At 42.5% G+C, this 18,092-nt stretch overlaps 1 protein-coding gene across 5 annotated transcripts in view; it reads left to right on the top strand.

The window, feature by feature from the left end:
• The window catches only part of TNRC6A (trinucleotide repeat containing adaptor 6A), a 60,626-nt gene that overhangs the window by 5,283 nt on the left and 37,251 nt on the right, over positions 1–18,092 (top strand). For all 5 annotated transcript variants that reach the window (XM_087973106.1, XM_026684378.2, XM_087973108.1 and 2 more), the window contains exon 3: positions 7,715–7,805. In XM_087973106.1, the coding sequence (XP_087829232.1) occupies positions 7,715–7,805 (91 nt within the window). The remainder of the gene's footprint in view (positions 1–7,714; positions 7,806–18,092) is intronic.

Below are 18,092 nucleotides of genomic sequence, written 5' to 3' on the forward strand. Positions count from 1 at the left end.
CAGAGGAATATCATTGTTAATGATATTGGACCACTGCAGAGTGAGCCACGTTCCTTCCGGGTCCTGTCAGGACATCCAGCACTGCCTTCCATGTCTGGGCCGAAGCCTGGCTAGGGGAGATCCAAACCCGTTTCCTTCAGAACTTCCTGAAGCTGCAGCTCAACCATTTTATCCAACCCCCTCTCCCCCGAAATTGGAAGGTTGGAAGTTGCGTGATGCGGATGGACTGCGGGATGCAGACGCATGCTGCTGCCTTTTTCCAGGACCCAGGCGTCACCCACCCCCCACTCTCGATCAAAGACGTTGATCACCTCCCAAATCCAGGCTTCCTGGAGAAGGCAGGTGGGGCATGGATCTGGCCCAGAGATGGCTCAGCTCATGCCACAGAGGACCCTGTCCAATATTAGAGTTCACAAACCCAGGGGCATCCGAAATCACTGCAGAAGGTACTGCCTCAGCTAGCTCATCTTCTGCCCACAATGTGTATTTGTGTGTGTGTGTGTGTATATAACTTTAAAAACACATAACTTTAAAAGCACAACTTTAATGACGTGGGAAAATACCCGAACAAAGCTGAATACCATATACTGTATGTGTGTGTGTATGTGTATATGTGTATATATATACTGTATATATATACACACACACACACTCATATATATAGTGTTTTTTACATATTATATATATATATATATATATATATATATATATATATACACACACACACACACACACACATGCACGCATACATACACACACACACACACACACATAAGAGAGAGAGCGCCAAAGGGATTAACTACTGCTAATCTGGCCCAAAGCAGTTCGCTGAGGGAAATGGCTCCCAGACAGGTTTCCTGGCTGTGGGTTCCCGCTTGCTGGCTCTTGCATGCATGCCTCGTTTTCATCCTTGCAGCCTCTGCTGCAGATGTGCCATTCAAGACCTTCTGCTTTCTCCAGCTGACTTGTGGCCACAGCTAGCTGGAGTTAAATAGGGGCATTGCTGCATCCTCTGGGGGTTGTCAAAGTATGGGCCTCACTGATTCTGTAAAAACGTGTCTTCCTCTTTCAGAGGTGCACATTGGCAACAGAGATGAAGTCGGTATGAAAGGGCAGCAATGTAGGTGAAAGTTTTTGAAAGCGCTGGTGCCGGTTTTGAGGGAGGGGAAGACTGGATGTCTGAAGAGGCCGGTCTGAAACATTTTAAGTTGATGCTCCGCTTTTCTCACGTTTCCTTTTCAACCTGTTGCTCAGAGTTTGGCCTGGAGCTGTGGAGATTCTGTAGTTTCCCCTAGATGACAACCCCCCACCCCGAAACATCAGTCTGGGGAAAGATAGAAAACCTACACGTTTCATTTTAACTGCTGTAACCCCCATCATCTAATAATCCTTTGATTCTTTTAAAAATAGATCTAATTGAAATAATATTGATGTCCAACCCAAAGAGTTTTGTCTACTTTTAATTTATTAAAACTACAATGTACTGAAATGAGGAGTAGCTGATGTGGAGTGACAGCAGCTGGTTAGGAATTCGCAGGGGTCTCCACGGAGCTCCTGAAGTTCTCCCCTAAGCCTGCTGGCAAACCCTTGAGGGCGTGGGGGGGGGGTCCTCCAAGGGGTGGTGTCCCCCTCCCCCGATTGATCCAGTACAAAAAATACAAGCCTCTGTTTATGTGCAACAAGGACTGTTTGGCGCTGTGGTCTAGACCAGGGGTGTCCAACCTTGGCAACTTTAAGACTTGTGGACTTCAACTCCCAGAATTCCTCAGCCAGCAAAGCTGGCTGAGGAATTCTGGGAGTTGAAGTCCACAAGTCAAAGTTGGACACCCTGGTCTAGGTAGTAGGGTGGCGGAATACCTTTAAGCCAGCGTCCCCCAACCCTTTTGGCACCAAGGCCCAGTTTCATGGAAGACACGGACTGGGGGGGAAGAGTGGGGGTTTCGGTCACTGCCTACTTCCAGCTGTGTGGCCTGAGGGGTTGGGGACCCCTGCTTTAAACAGCTGGCATTCCAGAGCACAGTGGAAATGCACTCCTAGTTGGTCTATCCTGGGATCTCTGTCTGACCCAGGCTTCTTAAAAGGGGAGCCGGTGGGTTCCTGTTCCAGAAGCCCCTCTCAGCCTTCCCCGGGTGAAGTGGCTTCCTTTTCCTCTTCTTCCCTGGCAGTGCCTTTCTCTTCACCTGTTGCAGCCCATTCCCAGCTGGGCAAAGCTGGATTTCTTCACCTCCCTTGGTCAATGGGCCAACCAAGGATCCGCTACTAAATTTAGCTCCCAACTCTTTGGCTCTGCCAGGCCACGTCCCACCTTCAGCTCCATCTCTTGCCTTCAGGCTAGGCTGTTCTGCTCCCCTCTTGCCTTGGGGATCTACCCATCTTTCTGCCTGGGCTGAGATTGGCACCAGCAGCTGCCCAGCGTCCCTCTTGCCCGTGTCAGTGGGCCCCCCTTTCTTTCAGAGGTCCCCAGTTCCTATTTCTTTGCAAGTTCCGTGGCTGCTCCTTTGCAGGCTGCCTGTCTCTTCCTTCTGCCTCATGCCTGGGCTTTCCCAAGGAACGCCTCTCCCAAGCTCTGTCTCTTTTCAGTTATGAACCTCCACGGGTCCTTGCAGCCGGCCTGCTTGAATCTGCGTGGCAAATCTCCAACTTTTAACACTTGGGACTTCAACTCCCAGAATTCCCCAGCCAGCCTTGCTTTGCTGGATAGGGAGACTAGGAATTGAAGTCCACAAGTCTTAAAAGTTGCCAAGTTTGGAGACCCCCCTGCTTTATAGATTCATTCACTTGACTGGTTCTTTGGGGTACTGTAGCTATGCGTAGACATCTGCTGTACTAGACCTGTTAAGTCTTGCTTATTCCATATAAACGGGGAAGAGTTCTCTGAGGTGTTAAACTGTGTTTTCCTTCATTTAAGAGGAACGAGGGAAAAACAAAGATGGCATTGAAAACCTTTGTGTTACATTGTGAGCAAAAAGAAGGCTGTGGTTGCTTAAGCTGTATTACATCTTTTTGATTCAGGAATACTTTCTTGCAGTTAACTGTTATCTGTACTCAGCCTTATTCTCTTATTCCCCACAACCACTGCATTACTCACAAGATAAGTCCTGTGGAGTGCTGTGAAAATTTCTCCAGCTATGAAAACTCTCCATAAAATATTCTGATTTTCATAGTCTTAACTTCTTTGAAGAGAGAAGACTTCTATTGCTAACTTTCCATACAGAGGACATTGTTGGCATGCTCCTTCCCCCTCCCTCTGGAAACCCAATCTGAGAAAATTACAGTGGGGCTAAAAAGTTTGTGAACCCTTTGGATTGCCAGTATTTCTGCATAAATGTGACCTAAAATGTGATCTGTTCCCACATAAAGCCTAAACGTAGACAAAGAAAAGCCCGATTAAACAAATACGACAAATACTTTGTTCATTTATTTATTGAGGAAAATGACCCAAAACTACATATTTCTGTGTAGCAAAAATATTCTTAGAGAATCGATGCATTAATACCATTTAGAACAGTAAGACAATCTGATCACTGGAAACTGTACGTGTCAGAGTTGCCACAACTCAAACCTCTAAACCAGGGGTCCCCAAACTTGAGCAACTTTAAGACTTGTGGACTTCAACTCCCAGAATGCTGGTTGGAGAATTCTGGGAGTTGAAATCCACAAGTCTTAATGTTGCCAAGTTTGGAGACCTCTGCTCTAAATAGAAACAATCCTTGGCTCCATTTGTTGAAAAAGGTAGAGTTTATTAGAGACCAAGTGCATTGCAGTAGTGTAGGGGTGTCAAACTATGGCCCCCAGCCAGATGCATCATGTGCTGGTCCCGGCCGTTTTAGCGAAGGAGAAAAAAGTCCCGATATGTCACGTGACGACGCGAGTTTGACACCCTTGCAGCCGTGCAAAGCCAGAACTGAAAACCGCGCACCAAAATCCCTAAGTTCTATTCTTTCCTCCCTTCACTGTCTCTCGGTGCTCCCCCCAGGGTAACCAATCTGGTTCAAGCAAGGTGTTTTCCTAACAGTCAATTCAAGCCCAGGTTGGTATGTGGACCCCTCCTTCCAGCTGGGTGACTGTAGGAGATAAAACATTTCCTTTCGTTTCCCCGAAGCATTCTTCCCCCCCCTTCATTCCTCCCCCCCCACACTTCATGGTAGTCTGTCACTACAGCGAAGCATAAGATTGCAGCTGATAGTCTGAATCATTTAAAATGAAGGGCCCCCCCCCCCCCCCCCAAGACGTCTTCTTGCCACCTCCCCCCCCCCCCCCCATCTCCACGTGGCAGATTTAAAGGGCAAAGGCAGGAGCCGATGTGCCAACAGTGCGAGGAATTGCTCTGCTACAGGCTGCTTAGTCCTGAGAGGTGGAAAAAGGTTCCTCCTGGCTCTTGTGCAGGGTGGCAACCTCGCTCTGTGGGTGTGAGAGATTTGCATGCGTGGCTGAGGGAAGAGCTGGGTGTGAGTATTGCGTAGCCTGTATTGCGTAGCCTGCTGCGTGGAGGCACCTAATCCCACAGCACCAGTGTGTTCCCATATCATTGAGCTCTGAAAGGGCCGACTTCAATGCTGAATGCCCCTTTCTGCACACTGAATGGGGAGATCACACAGTGATAGTCCTCGACTTAACAGCAGTTCATTTAGTGACTGTTCAAAGTTACAGTGACATGGAAAAAAGGGACATGACTATTTTTCACAGTTACCACCTTTGCAGCATCCCCATGGGACACATGATCAAAATACAGATGCTTGGCAACTGGTTCATACTTATGACCGTTACAGCATCCTGGGGTCCCCCCTTTTTTTGGGGGGGGGTGACCTTCTGACAAGCAAAGTCAATGGGGAGCCAGATTCCTTTAACAACCTGGTTACTAATTTAACAATGGCAGTGATTCAACAAACGTGACGAGAAAAGTCGTAAAATGGGGCACTGGACAAATTTTTCATTTAGCAACATAAATTCTGGGCTCTATTGTGGTCTTAAGTCGGGGACTACTTGTAATTTAAAATGGCTGGAAAACCAGGATCTTGTCAGGAGGACAGAAGTGGAAGAGTTTTGGGAAGGCAGTTCTTCTAAGGTAGCTAAACCGCATTCCTTCTGCGGTCTCATAAATGAAAACATCAAAAAATAGTCCTGTCCCAATCCAAATCCTTGCTCCAGATTTGTGTTTTGTAGGACTTTAAGTCAAGGCTTGCGTGCATATTTTATATTTCAATTGATTGCTAATGCCAGGGGAGGGGAGTCCTTCAAGTGGATTATTTCCTTGAGAGCATCACTGAGGTATATTTCACAGCAATGCTTGGTACTCGGGAGACAAACTCATTTCCTTCAGTTTTTGTAGGAGTGTGGCTTTCCCTAAAATGGGCAGTTGCTTTTGAGAGTGGATCTCACGTTCTAGCTAGTCCAGGGGAACTTTTGTCTTCCTTCTGTGTTGGAGTGCTCAGCATTGGGATGCCTTGGTAAATATTTATTTTTTTATTTGTCAAACATGTACAAGATAACAAGTATAGCTATGAACATAAACATGAACAAAGGAAGTAAATACAGTAAGAAAGGGACAGTAGGCACACTGGTGCGCTTATGCACCCATAAGATATTCCGATATTGTCTCTGAATATTGTTATCTCCCAGTGTCCGAGAATGTATGCACACAAAGCATCCACATTTGCAATACACATTCAGTGTTTTTCATCTTGAGGTGGTCTTGAATGATCGGTGAAAATTCCTCTCCTGGGGATCTTCTCCCAGGGACGGAATTTCCACCCATCGTTCCTGTCCGTGTCAAGATGAAGAATATCGAATTTGCTGTTGCAAATGTTGTCAACAGGAGACTTTAAGTTTCTGTCTGAACTCCGTAAGGTTGAGTAAAAATGTCTTTGGTCAAACCATCGTGCCCTTGATTGTGCTGAGGGGGCTCTGGCTGAATCCTGCAGACTCTGGGAAGACCCACAGTACGGATTTTAGATTAAAAACTTGCAGAATGGAGTGGGAGAAGGAGCCGTAATAGGATTATTAAATAAGCCAAGGAAAAGCCATTAGTTCATAAATCTTGTTACATCTACCGTAAAGCTCAGGATGGTATGAGCAAAATGAGCTTGAACTCAACTAAGAATGGGAAAGCAAGGGCAATGCGCCGGATCTCATAGGGACACTGGGATAATTTCCACACTCCATTGGCTATAGCAGCTGAAGGATATGGGAAGCCATAGCTATCTGCACCTGCTTAGAAATTAGTTAATTTAGTAAAAGTGTGGAAAACATTGGCATTAAAATCAGGAGATAAACAAGAAGAACAATTCTGTATTATTTATGATAAATCAAGAAGTTGCATATGCTGCGTTCCAAAGCGAAAAAACTGCAAAGAGGCTATTAGAATGAAGAGGGATTTTAATTGCTCCAACCTCTCTTGGAAAACAAACTGAACAGGGTTCTTCCAGGAAGCACCTCTCGCTGACAATGCTGCCCTTCAGACAGGAAAGGGGAGCATAAAAGTATATTAACTGCCAGTGGCTTGATACTGACTGAAGAATAAAATCTAGTAAACGACATGGAAGCACAATAAAAAGAACATTGGAAGAAAGCCAGGATTGAAGCTTTACTTAAAAGTGTGTGTGCAGCCTGCTTCATTCAGGGGAATCTGCCACTTCCACTGCAGCTCAGCATATGGTCTTCAGTGACTGGAGCAGCTTTTGGGGGCTGGGGCTGGGGGTGGGTGCAGTTCTTCCACCCTTATTTGGAAATGCCTCTGGGGTCTCTGGGCAAACCAAGTTTTTTGTGGCTAAATTGCAATGTTTTGCATAGTAAATATGTTTTTGAAAACAACGTTCACGAAGTGGCAGCCTTTGGTTACCAAATATAATAATGACAAATTAAATGGGGTTTTAATTACCCATTGGTTTCATGGAGGGCTTACTTTGATAAAAACAATCTTCTCGTTGGACCCTTTCCGTGTGAGCCTGTTGATGCTTCCCTTTCCCCCCCCCCATCTCTCCCTGCATTACGTTCCTGTCAAGCAGAATAGAATAGAGCTGGAAGGGACCTTGGAGGTCTTCTAGTCCAGCCCTCTGCTGAAGCAGGAGACTCCAGGTGTCACCGTCCTTTCCTCGTTCATAAATCTTAACCCTCAAATTCTGCTCAGTGCTGTGCCTTCTCTGAACTTGGATAGTTAATCATACCTGTTTTAAATGTAGTGCAACAAATTGGAAGAAAGCGCAACAAGTAAACTAATGTGTCGCCTTTCATTTTTGTAAAGTTCAGGTTTAATAGGAACATATTGCAGGTAGTCCTCATCTTATGACCACAGTTAGGACCAGAATTTGTATTGATAAGCAAGGCAGTCGTTAAGTGAGTCACGCCCAATTTTAATATCTTTTTACCACAGTTGTTAATTGAATCACTGCAGTTGTTAAGTGGTCATTTAATGAATCCAGCTTCCCCCATTGACTTTGCTTGTCAGGACCCAGCTGGGGAGGTCATAAACGGCGGTCACATGACCCTGGGACACAGCAACCATCATAAAGTCATATCAATTGCAAATCCCAAAATTTTATTCACATGACCGGATGCCGCAGTGGCCGTAAGTGCAAGGACAGGTCATAAGTTACCTTTTTTTCAGTGCCATTTTTAACTTCCGGTGGTCACTAAATGAGCAGCAGTGGTGAGGGCTACCTGCAGTAGTTAGGATATTTTTCCAGAATGCATTCCTAACTTCAGCCTTATCCTCCAGGGAATTGGTGCAAGAGGAGGAAGAACAGTTGATGGAAGAAAAGAGAAAGAGGAAAGACGACAAGAGAAAGAAAGAAGCTGCTCAGAAGAAGGTGAGTGGGGGGAGAGTAAGGTGTTTCGTAAAGTGAAGTTGTGCCCTGGGGTTACCTGGATGATGTTCCAGATGTGTGCACGCTACTTAAGATACTTGCTTGGGGCGTATTAATTTAGGGGGGGAAAGTGAGTGCTCTACAACCGGTCTGGCATGTGATAGAAATATCGGATGACGCCAGAGTCGCCTTGTGGGAGGGGTGGGCGGCATAAAAATTTAATAAATAAATAATAAATAAAATTATACACACACACACACACACACACATGTTCTAACAAGTAATGCTACAGTGTACATCACATAAATAATAGTAATACATTTCTTATCTACACAGTTTTCTGTTAACCAGTAGAATTCATAACCTAGAATGATACAGAATAAGATTTCACGTGAGTCGATATAGGTAATAAAGGTCAATATAGGTAATAAAGTCGATATAGGTAATAAAGAATTTCCCGGAGATAGTTTATAAAGACAATAAAGACAGGGCATGACAGTAATGAAGGCACTTTCCTTCTTACTCCTAGTCGTTGGAAAAGTAAATGAGGAGGGATTTATATCCTCCGGCATGTTGTAGCATTGCCCTTTCTGCCTGTTTGATTATTGGCAATAAACATCAGCCTGGGGTACAGTCATGGCACATGGATTCAACAAGGTAGCATTTTGAACAATAAGTGAATCCAGTAAAATCGTTAGCCATGGTAACTGTCACTCATGGGGATCAACACTAAAAATTCTTTAATTGCCTCAAATACAGTATACAGTGTATTTTTAAAAAATCCCATAATTACAGTGTTTTTTAAAAAATCCCATGGCAATTAAGACTTTTGACACAGGTCTTTTTCTTGCAGCTAGAGCTCAGATGATTGAGTGGGAATAGTCTCTAATATGTTGGATACGTTTTGAAAGCAATATTATAAAAATCAGATGAGACAAAAAAGTGGAATATGTTCATCAAGGTGGTAATTTAAATTATCCAGTCAAGAGCTTTGCGGAGAGAAACCACGGTTGTACCCTCCCTGCTCTCTTTTTGCCTCCTACTAATCTGAAAAATATCCAGATACCCATTGTCATATTTTTTGTGGTATGTGCCTTATGTGGGCTTCCTTTATCAAAAGTATTGTAGAATGCAAAAGTATTTTGTGAAAATGCATTAGATACAGCATTTATAGTATTAGCTTTCCGGTTACCATGTAGAAATAAACAAAACTCAAAAGTATACACTGCATGAAGATAAAGTCAACATTTTTGCTGTTTTTATGCTTCAGGTATGTTTTTGGAGGTTAATTCATTGCTGTTTGCCTACTTCTGTGTCAGGCACATGAAGGCTTGAAAAAAATGTGTCTGGCCCTTATTACTTGCTGATGTAATATTCTTTTTAATCATTTGCTTAACCTTTTTTTCTGTGAGTTGACAAATAGCACCCAGCGTGAACTACCTATAGAAACAACAAAGGGACTTAAGTTCCCATTGTTTCTTTCGGCAGGACATTTTTTAAAAAAGAATTGGGAGGTGGGGTTCCAGCAAGCCAGAAGCTAGTTGAAAGACTATAATAGAAAAGTCTGAGTGGGACTGTTTTGTTTTGACATTAGAAGATTTTTTTTTTAAAAAAAAATTAGTATAAGGTTACTAAAAGCGTCATGAAGTTTATTTATTAGAATCAAACTGTAAGTAGTCCTTGACTTATGACTGGGTTGCTTAGAGACTGTTCAAAGTTATAACAGACCCTCCAAAAGGTATTTAGTTTCAAAGTTAGTCACTGCAACGTCCCCACAATTATTTGCCTTTACAACTGTCCACAGAGACACTAAGCACACACACCCTCCCTCCAGTCCTCCCATCCAGTGGTGGTATTCAGCTGGGTTGCACTGGATCGGGCGAATCGATAGCAAGGATTTGGCCTGGGTTGCCGAAATGGTAGTAAGTTCTGGCTGGCTACGCCCCCGACACGGTCGCCCTCCCTCCTGATGCTCGCTCACCCTGCCCGCCCGCCTGGCATTCGCCTAAGGCAGGGGTCCCCAACCACCGGTCCCTGGACCAGTACCGGTCCGTGGATCATTTTTTATTGGGCCGCAAAGCTTGGGTGCCGCCATCTTGTTTCGACGGCGCTTCGGGGTTTTCGGTTGCTTCCGGGTTTTCGGTTGGAAAGCAGCATTTGGGTGCTCGCACCTTAGTTTCGTCAAAGGGGTGGGCGGCTTCGAACGAAGAGCCGTCCCGATGGCAGTGGAGTCTTGCGTTACTCAGGTACTGGTCCGTGGAAGAATAAATAATTGTGAAACCGGTCCCTGGTTCAAAAAAGGTTGGGGGCCACTAGCCTAAAATTTCTTTTTTTCCCCTCCCGACAATCAGCTGTTCATAGGATCAGCTGTGCCAGGATTCCCCTTGCTGGGGCCCAGGAAGGCAAAAAATGGTTCAGCCCCCTCCCCCTATTTTTTGCCTTCCTGAGCCTCAGAGGACTTTAGGAGAGCAAAAATGCCCCCCCGAGGCTCTTCTGAGGCCCAGAAGGCCCAAAAAACAGGTGGGGAGATGGCTGCAAAAAAAAAAAAAAGCCACACCCACCCAGTCACATGGCCACGCCCACCAAGCCACACCCACAGAACCGGTAGTAAAAATTTTGAATCCCACCACTGCTCCCATCCTACCTCGCTGGATCCCCACAGGCCTTGCAAGGGTCAGCTTCCCATCCCACCGGGTCCCACACCCCCGTCACAGATCGCTCCCTTACCTTTTGTTTGCTCCTTAGGCCTAGGAAGGGAGCAGTCACTGCACCTGTGCCAACCCTAAGCAACCCCATCGAGGAAGGCCAGGCATGACCCCATCAGCTCTTTGGCTGGAATAGGAAACTGCCCTGGCAGACGGACAAGCTGACCTTGGAAAGGGCAACTCTCTACTTTACTCTGCAATGCTTAGTTTAAAACGCAAGTTCAAGCATGACTCTGTTTAGTTTACTACCTTAAGTTTTCAGTGGACTTGAATTTCAAGCTACATTTTGAGGCACGTTGAAGAACAAATATTGCCTTGTGTTATTGTAAAAATAACTTTTGAGAGCTTTTACTTGAAAGTCCATTGTAATGTGCTGAGTCACTTTCTAAAAGAAAATATTCGGTATTGTTTGCTTATTTCACAATATTTATAGACTGCCCCATTCCGACCGGACTTTGGTCAGGATATAAGATCAAATCAAACAAAATAAAAAATATACATAAAAATATTATTAATATTAAAATATATTTTTAAATCAACCCCTATGCAAAACAAAACAAACTGAAGTCTGAGCCAGCTTTGTTTGATGTGCTCATGGAATGCCATCTGCACACAAGGAGGAGAGTGAATATTCCACAAAGTAGCATGTCATCCGCTGGTAAGACCTGATCCAAGACCCATGAACTTTGAAGGGATAGTAGAGGTCCTGCACAGGCCTCCCTTCATTATTCTATCAGATAGGAAGATTTGAATCTAGCAAGACTTTGCTATAATGGTCACTGTGCTCTACAAGGTTTTAAAGGAATTTACCAGGACTTGGAAGTTAGCTTGGAAGCCAACTGGCAATTATTGCAGTGACTTCAAAGTAGGTATTATTCTGGCCTGGTGGGGCTGTTTTACCAGGCATATATTGACACATTTTGTACCAGCTGTATAGACGTGGGGTGGGTTAAAGTAGCCGTCCAGCTGAATGGTAACGAGGATGTGGGCAGAGACCCCTCCCACCTATAGTTTTCGTCTGTGTTTTCACCAGCAGCCAATGGTTCAGAAGGATCCCTGGGCTGTGAATCCTTCAGGGAGAGTTCAGCCCCATCAAGAGCCGGATGTCTCTTGGCTACTGGTGACTCAGCCAAGGTTTAGTTCACTGCCTCCAGATGCTTTCAGGCTCCAATCTTTTCTGGGGTATCTCTGCCTTAGTAGGCTTGGCAATGTGTAACTGGGTATATCTGCAAAATGATGACCCTTCATTCCAGACCCTTGAATGATTTCTCTCAGCAGTTGTGTTAGGTATAACATTGATACCAAATATGGTTTGGGTGAATAAATATATAAAACTTAGATATCATGGTTTAAGTGCTTATCACTTTAAGCACAATGCAGCAGGCAATTAGCCGACTAAGGGTGCGGTTAGAAGTTACAATATAAGGAAGCATTAGAAGCTGGAAAACTTACTGTATCTGTGTGCTGTAACTGTGTGCTGCTGCGAGTAACTGTGTGTTACTGCGACTAACTGAGATTACTGACTGTGAGTGCCTGTGACTGAACTGTTATTGTTTGCTACTGTTTGCTGAATATCCAGCGTTTGTTTCTCTGGAGAGTGAAACCGGAGGAGGAGAAGATATCTTTATCGGCTGATAAAGATATTGCAAGGACTCTTAACTTGGACTATACTAGTGAGTCTTACTGGATGGAAATACTGTGAATGACTTAATGGACTGAATGACAATGCTTAAACTCTAACTGGATTAAAAACTATTTAAACTACAAACAGTGTTTGTATTCAGTGTGTGTATACTCTGGGGCCCTTCCGCTCTCCTTTGGCTGCCTGGCTTGACTACTGCTGCAATACTCTGCTAGGGGTTAATCTCCAAACCCTAACATTGGTTATGGGCCCAGCAGCATAGTCTAACTAACCAGGATATAGCAGAGAGAGTTGGTGTGAGTTGCACATTACTGTAAAAACAAACTGTTTTAATTAGTTTAAAATAGTCAAAATATCTGAAGAGTAATGGCACAAGTAAATTTGTCACAACTGTCCATGATATCCAGGCTGGATGGAACAAACTATGTTTCATGGTCAATGAAATGTAGTTTACTTCTACGCAGAGAAGGTTTGTGGGACATTATAGCAAACCCACCAGATGTGAGTAGCTGGGATCCTGCTAATGATGATGATAACGAAAAGTTACAAGACTTTAAACTGAAGAATGAGCAGGCTTTATGCATCATAGGACTGACTCTCTGTGATCAGCAGCTTGTCCATATTCGTGGAGAAGAAAATGCTGCAAACTGCTGGGAGAACCTCAGGAAGATTTATGTTCGGGACAGTGTAGGAGCACATATAAATCTTACACGGAAGCTTTTTCAACGCATCTTCAGAGGAATGGAGATATGTTAGTTCATTTAAACTGTATGAAGAGCATTTTTCAAGATTTGCAAGAAAAAGAGCTTATATTTAATGAACTGCAACAAGTCTACATAATATTATCTTCATTAGATCAAAGCTATGATGACTATGTGACTTCGTTGGAAGTATTGCCAAAAGAAAGCCTCTCATTAACCGAGATTACAGGCAGGCTATTAGAAGAAGCCAGAAGAAGGCGTGAGCGTGACGAGCTGAGAGAAGATAAGAAAGAAGAGAAATTATCTTCAAAGCTTGAAAGAAACCAGCAAAGCAAAGTAAAGCACCCGAAGAAGAGAATTTATCTTCGACGGCATACACAATTAAAAAGTGTTTTAATTGTGGAGGCAGAGGACATTTGGCAAGATTCTGCAAAAAGAGAAAAAGCCAGAATGTAAAAAAGCCAAAGAAAGCATTTGAACTAGCCACGTTTAGCAACTCTGATGTGAAGAATAATTTATGGGTGGTTGACAGTGGCGCATCTCACTGCATCACAAGAGATAAGACAAAATTTATAAAAATGTCTACAAGTTCTCAACATATATCTCTTGCTAACGGCTGGAACCTGAAAGCGAAAGGTCAAGGTTTTGCACGTTGTCCGTACATAAACCAGGATATAAAAATGTTGTATGTACCGCAACTAAAGTTTAATTTGCTTTCAGTAAGGGTATTAGATAAATTAGGTTATGTAATTACTTTTAAAGATAATAATTGCATAATTGAAAAAGATAACAAAAGGGTAACTGCAGCTTTAAATGGAACATTATATGTCTTAGATAATAGTAAGAAAGGGGAGGCTCAAACTGTATTTAATAATATAAAGCCTCATAAAGAATGTATCCATTTATTGCATAGGCGTTTGGGGCATGTAAATTTTAAAATGCTAAAACGTACAGTTGAGTTATCTGAAGGAATAAGGTTAAAACCTTGTGATAAATATTTGCGTTGTAATGTTTGCTGTGAAGATAAGAGCAAGGTATTGCCTGCAAATAGGCTAAATGGTTTCAAAACAAAAGAACCTTTAGAAGTAGTATTTGCAGACATAATAGGTCCAAAGAAACCCAGTATGGGAGGTGCTAGATATATACTGAGCATTATGGACCATTATTCTAGATATGGGTTTTGCTATTTAATGAAAAGCAAAACTGAAACATATCAACATTTTTTCAATTGGCTTAGGTTTGCTGAAAGAAAGTCTAAACGACAACTGATAACACTGGTGACAGATAATGGTACGGAATTTATTAATAACAAATTCCAGAACAGACTTAAGGTAGCTGGAATAGAGCATAAGAAGTCTGCTCCATACAGGCCAGAACATAACGCTTTTATTGAAAGAAGAGGCCAAACACTACAGGCAATGGTTAGAACAATGTTAAATGATTCTGGGTTACCTGATTCTTTGTGGGGAGAGGCTACAATGTGTGCTAATAACATATTGAACAACGTTGTTAATACAACAACAGGTGAAATACCATTTACCAGGTGGCATGGCAGGAAACCTGACCTAAGTTACCTGCACACATTTGGTGCACCAGCATGGGTGCATATTCCTGCACAACTCAGAAAAAAAGGGCAACATAGAGCTAAAAGATTTTTCTTTGTTGGTTATCAGGCAAACCATAGGGCATATAGATTTTGGGAGAAAGGCACATCTAAAGTGTTATGTAGTGCTAGTGCCCAATTTCTAGAACATGAAGGATGGGAGAAATTAGAACAGGATGCAAATAAAGATGTAATTATTGAATCCTATAGAAATCCCATTAGTTATCCCTGTAACTTTAAAAAATAAAGTAAAGAGACAAATACAGGATGAAATAGTGCCCATAAAGGAAGAAACAGATTCAATAGCTGAACAGGATGAGGAAGATGAACAGGTAGAAGTTCAACAAAGTCCTCCTGTAAGCCCTGTAATTCCCAGAAGAACTACACGTGTATCTAGACCGCCTGATAGGTACCAGGCTAACACAGTGTGCCAGATTAATCAAGTTCCTAATTCTGTTGAAGAAATTAAAAAGTATCCTAATAAGGAAAAAGAAAGATGGTATGCAGCAATGAATAAGGAACTGAATTCATTAAGAGATATGAAGGTGTATGAAAATGCCAAATTACCTGTAGGAAAGAAATCCATTGGCTGCAAATGGATATTTAAGGTAAAAATAGATAAAGATGGTAATTTAATCCATAAGGCAAGGTTAGTAGCCCAAGGTTTTAGGCAGAATGCTAATGACTATGATGAGGTGTTTGCACCTAGTCTTAAGGCAGCAACCTTGAGAGCAGCTTTAGTGTGGGCAGCTAGTAAAAACTATATAGTTAACCATCTAGATGTGGAAACTGCTTACTTGCACGCCCCATTAAAACATATTATTTATATGAAAAAACCTGTTGGTATTAAAAGTGAAAATAAGGATAATAATGATTGTTGGTTGTTAAAGAAAAGTCTCTATGGTCTAAAACAATCAGGCTATGAATGGAACCAGTATATTGTAAAGGAACTAGACAATATAGGATTTAAAGCTGGTTTAGCCGATCCATGTCTGTTTAAGAGGGAGACAAATGGGAAAGTATCATTATTATTACTATTCACAGATGACATTGCATTGATAACTGAAACTAATGATGAAGCAAATAGAATAATAGCATCATTAGGAAAGAGAATAAAGATCAAGCAATTAGGGGAGATAAAGAAGTATCTCGGTTTGAATATAAAGAAAACACGGAAAGGTTTTTAAGATATCTCAGGAAGATAAGATAAGCAAATTACTAAAAGATTACAAGATGGAGCTTTGTAAGCCAGCTAAGACTCCAATGAGTCAGGAGTTTAGCAACACTGATGTACAAAGCCCTGAGTTTGATAAGGTGATTTATCAATCTTTAATTGGTAGTTTGAGTTATATTAGTAATTGGTCTAGACCAGATATATCGTACTGCGTGAATCAGTTGGCTAGATTCAATTCTGCACCATGTGAAAGACACTGGATTGCAGCTAAGAGGATATTAAGATATCTTAAAAAGACAATGAATTATTCATTGTATTTAGAACCAAAGGGTGATTTAATTTTGAGTGCTTATGCAGATGCTAGCTTTGCATCAGAAAGAGACACTAGAAAGTCGACTTCAGGAACAGCCATAATGCTGGGTAATACATTAATAGGCTGGAAGTCAATAAGACAACAACATATAAGTTTGTCTACTATGGAGGCAGAATTCTCCTGTTTATCATTGTTATGTACAGAATTAATAATGTATAAACAAATGTTAATTGATATAGGTATAACTGTAGATTATCCTATAATTATACATGAAGATAATCAGGCAGCAATTCAAATGGCCACAAATATTGGAGTAAAAACAAGGAGCAAGCATACAGATCTAAGATATCTAAACGTGAGACAATCTGTAAGAAGTAAGATGATTCAGCTAGAATACTGTATGTCGGAGGACAATTTAGCTGATAATTTTACTAAAGCCCAAGGTGCCAGTAAGCACCAGGAGAGTTGTGAAAAATATGGGATAAGATTGTAAAGGAATTATATATTTATTTCACCCAAAAGGGGAGTATGTTAGGTATAACATTGATACCAAATATGGTTTGGGTGAATAAATATATAAAACTTAGATATCATGGTTTAAGTGCTTATCACTTTAAGCACAATGCAGCAGGCAATTAGCCGACTAAGGGTGCGGTTAGAAGTTACAATATAAGGAAGCATTAGAAGCTGGAAAACTTACTGTATCTGTGTGCTGTAACTGTGTGCTGCTGCGAGTAACTGTGTGTTACTGCGACTAACTGAGATTACTGACTGTGAGTGCCTGTGACTGAACTGTTATTGTTTGCTACTGTTTGCTGAATATCCAGCGTTTGTTTCTCTGGAGAGTGAAACCGGAGGAGGAGAAGATATCTTTATCGGCTGATAAAGATATTGCAAGGACTCTTAACTTGGACTATACTAGTGAGTCTTACTGGATGGAAATACTGTGAATGACTTAATGGACTGAATGACAATGCTTAAACTCTAACTGGATTAAAAACTATTTAAACTACAAACAGTGTTTGTATTCAGTGTGTGTATACTCTGGGGCCCTTCCGCTCTCCTTTGGCTGCCTGGCTTGACTACTGCTGCAATACTCTGCTAGGGGTTAATCTCCAAACCCTAACAAGTTGTATGTAGATGTTAAAATGAACTGGCAGAAAGCACTGGTCCCTGGGCATTCCACCCCAAGGGGTTTCAGGGACGCAAGTGCTGATCTCCCATGATCACCAGCTGTGGGAGCAGTGGAACCACTGCAGGAAGGTGACGCCAATTCCCAGCTCATAAAGCAATGCAGGAGGATGTTCCGGTTGGTGGTATCAAGACCACCAAGATGGACCCATTCCCAGGGGTGGGATCCTATCGGCATTACAACCGGTTCGGCTTTGCACGCCTGCACACTACATATCACTGGCTTCTGCAAGCATTCACCTTCTCCAGCTGACAAGCGGCACTCAGCTGTGCTGCGCAAAGCAGCTGAGGTGGAAAAAGCGGGGAATAAAGCACAGCCCAGAGCTCAGGTGGGCCAAACAGAAGACCAGAAGATCATTGCAGCAAACCAGTTCGGTCTCAGCTGCTCTTCGGAGCTAGCGGTTCGGTATAATCCCACCCCTGCCCATTCCCCCCCCTTGGATCCTGACAATGGTCATCATTTAAACTAGTGACCATTAGCATTGCAGAAAAAGGCACAATCAACTGGCACAAAAAGCCCAGAGTCCTCAAAGGAATAGGGCAGCCTTGTCATTTAAATGAATACATTTGTGGCTGAAGGGAATTCAGATAATCTCCACCCATTTTTGGTAACTTTCCCTTCCATGGTCTAACCTATTTCGCACTGAAAAAAACTCATCACTACATGTCAGTCACCTGCAGCTTGTTACAAGCCTGAGGTGCTTGTCATTGTTCCTACTTTTATTGTAGTAGCAGGGTTGTATCTTATGATTTATATTAATTTATTTTTATGATGTGATGATTTATCACTTATTGCTTGTATGTACACAGAGAGCTTATGCACCACAGACAAATTCCTTGTGTGTCCAATCACACTTCACCCATAAAGTGTTCTGTTCTGTTCTACTCTACCTTACCCCCTACCCTACCCTACCCTATCTTATTCTACCCTATTCTATTCTACTCTACTCTATTCTACCAT

The sequence above is a fragment of the Notechis scutatus genome, chromosome 12 (genome assembly GCF_049901735.1).
Source record: "Notechis scutatus isolate UNSWTSFEM ecotype Mainland chromosome 12, rNotScu1.2, whole genome shotgun sequence".
Lineage (NCBI taxonomy): Eukaryota > Metazoa > Chordata > Lepidosauria > Squamata > Elapidae > Notechis > Notechis scutatus.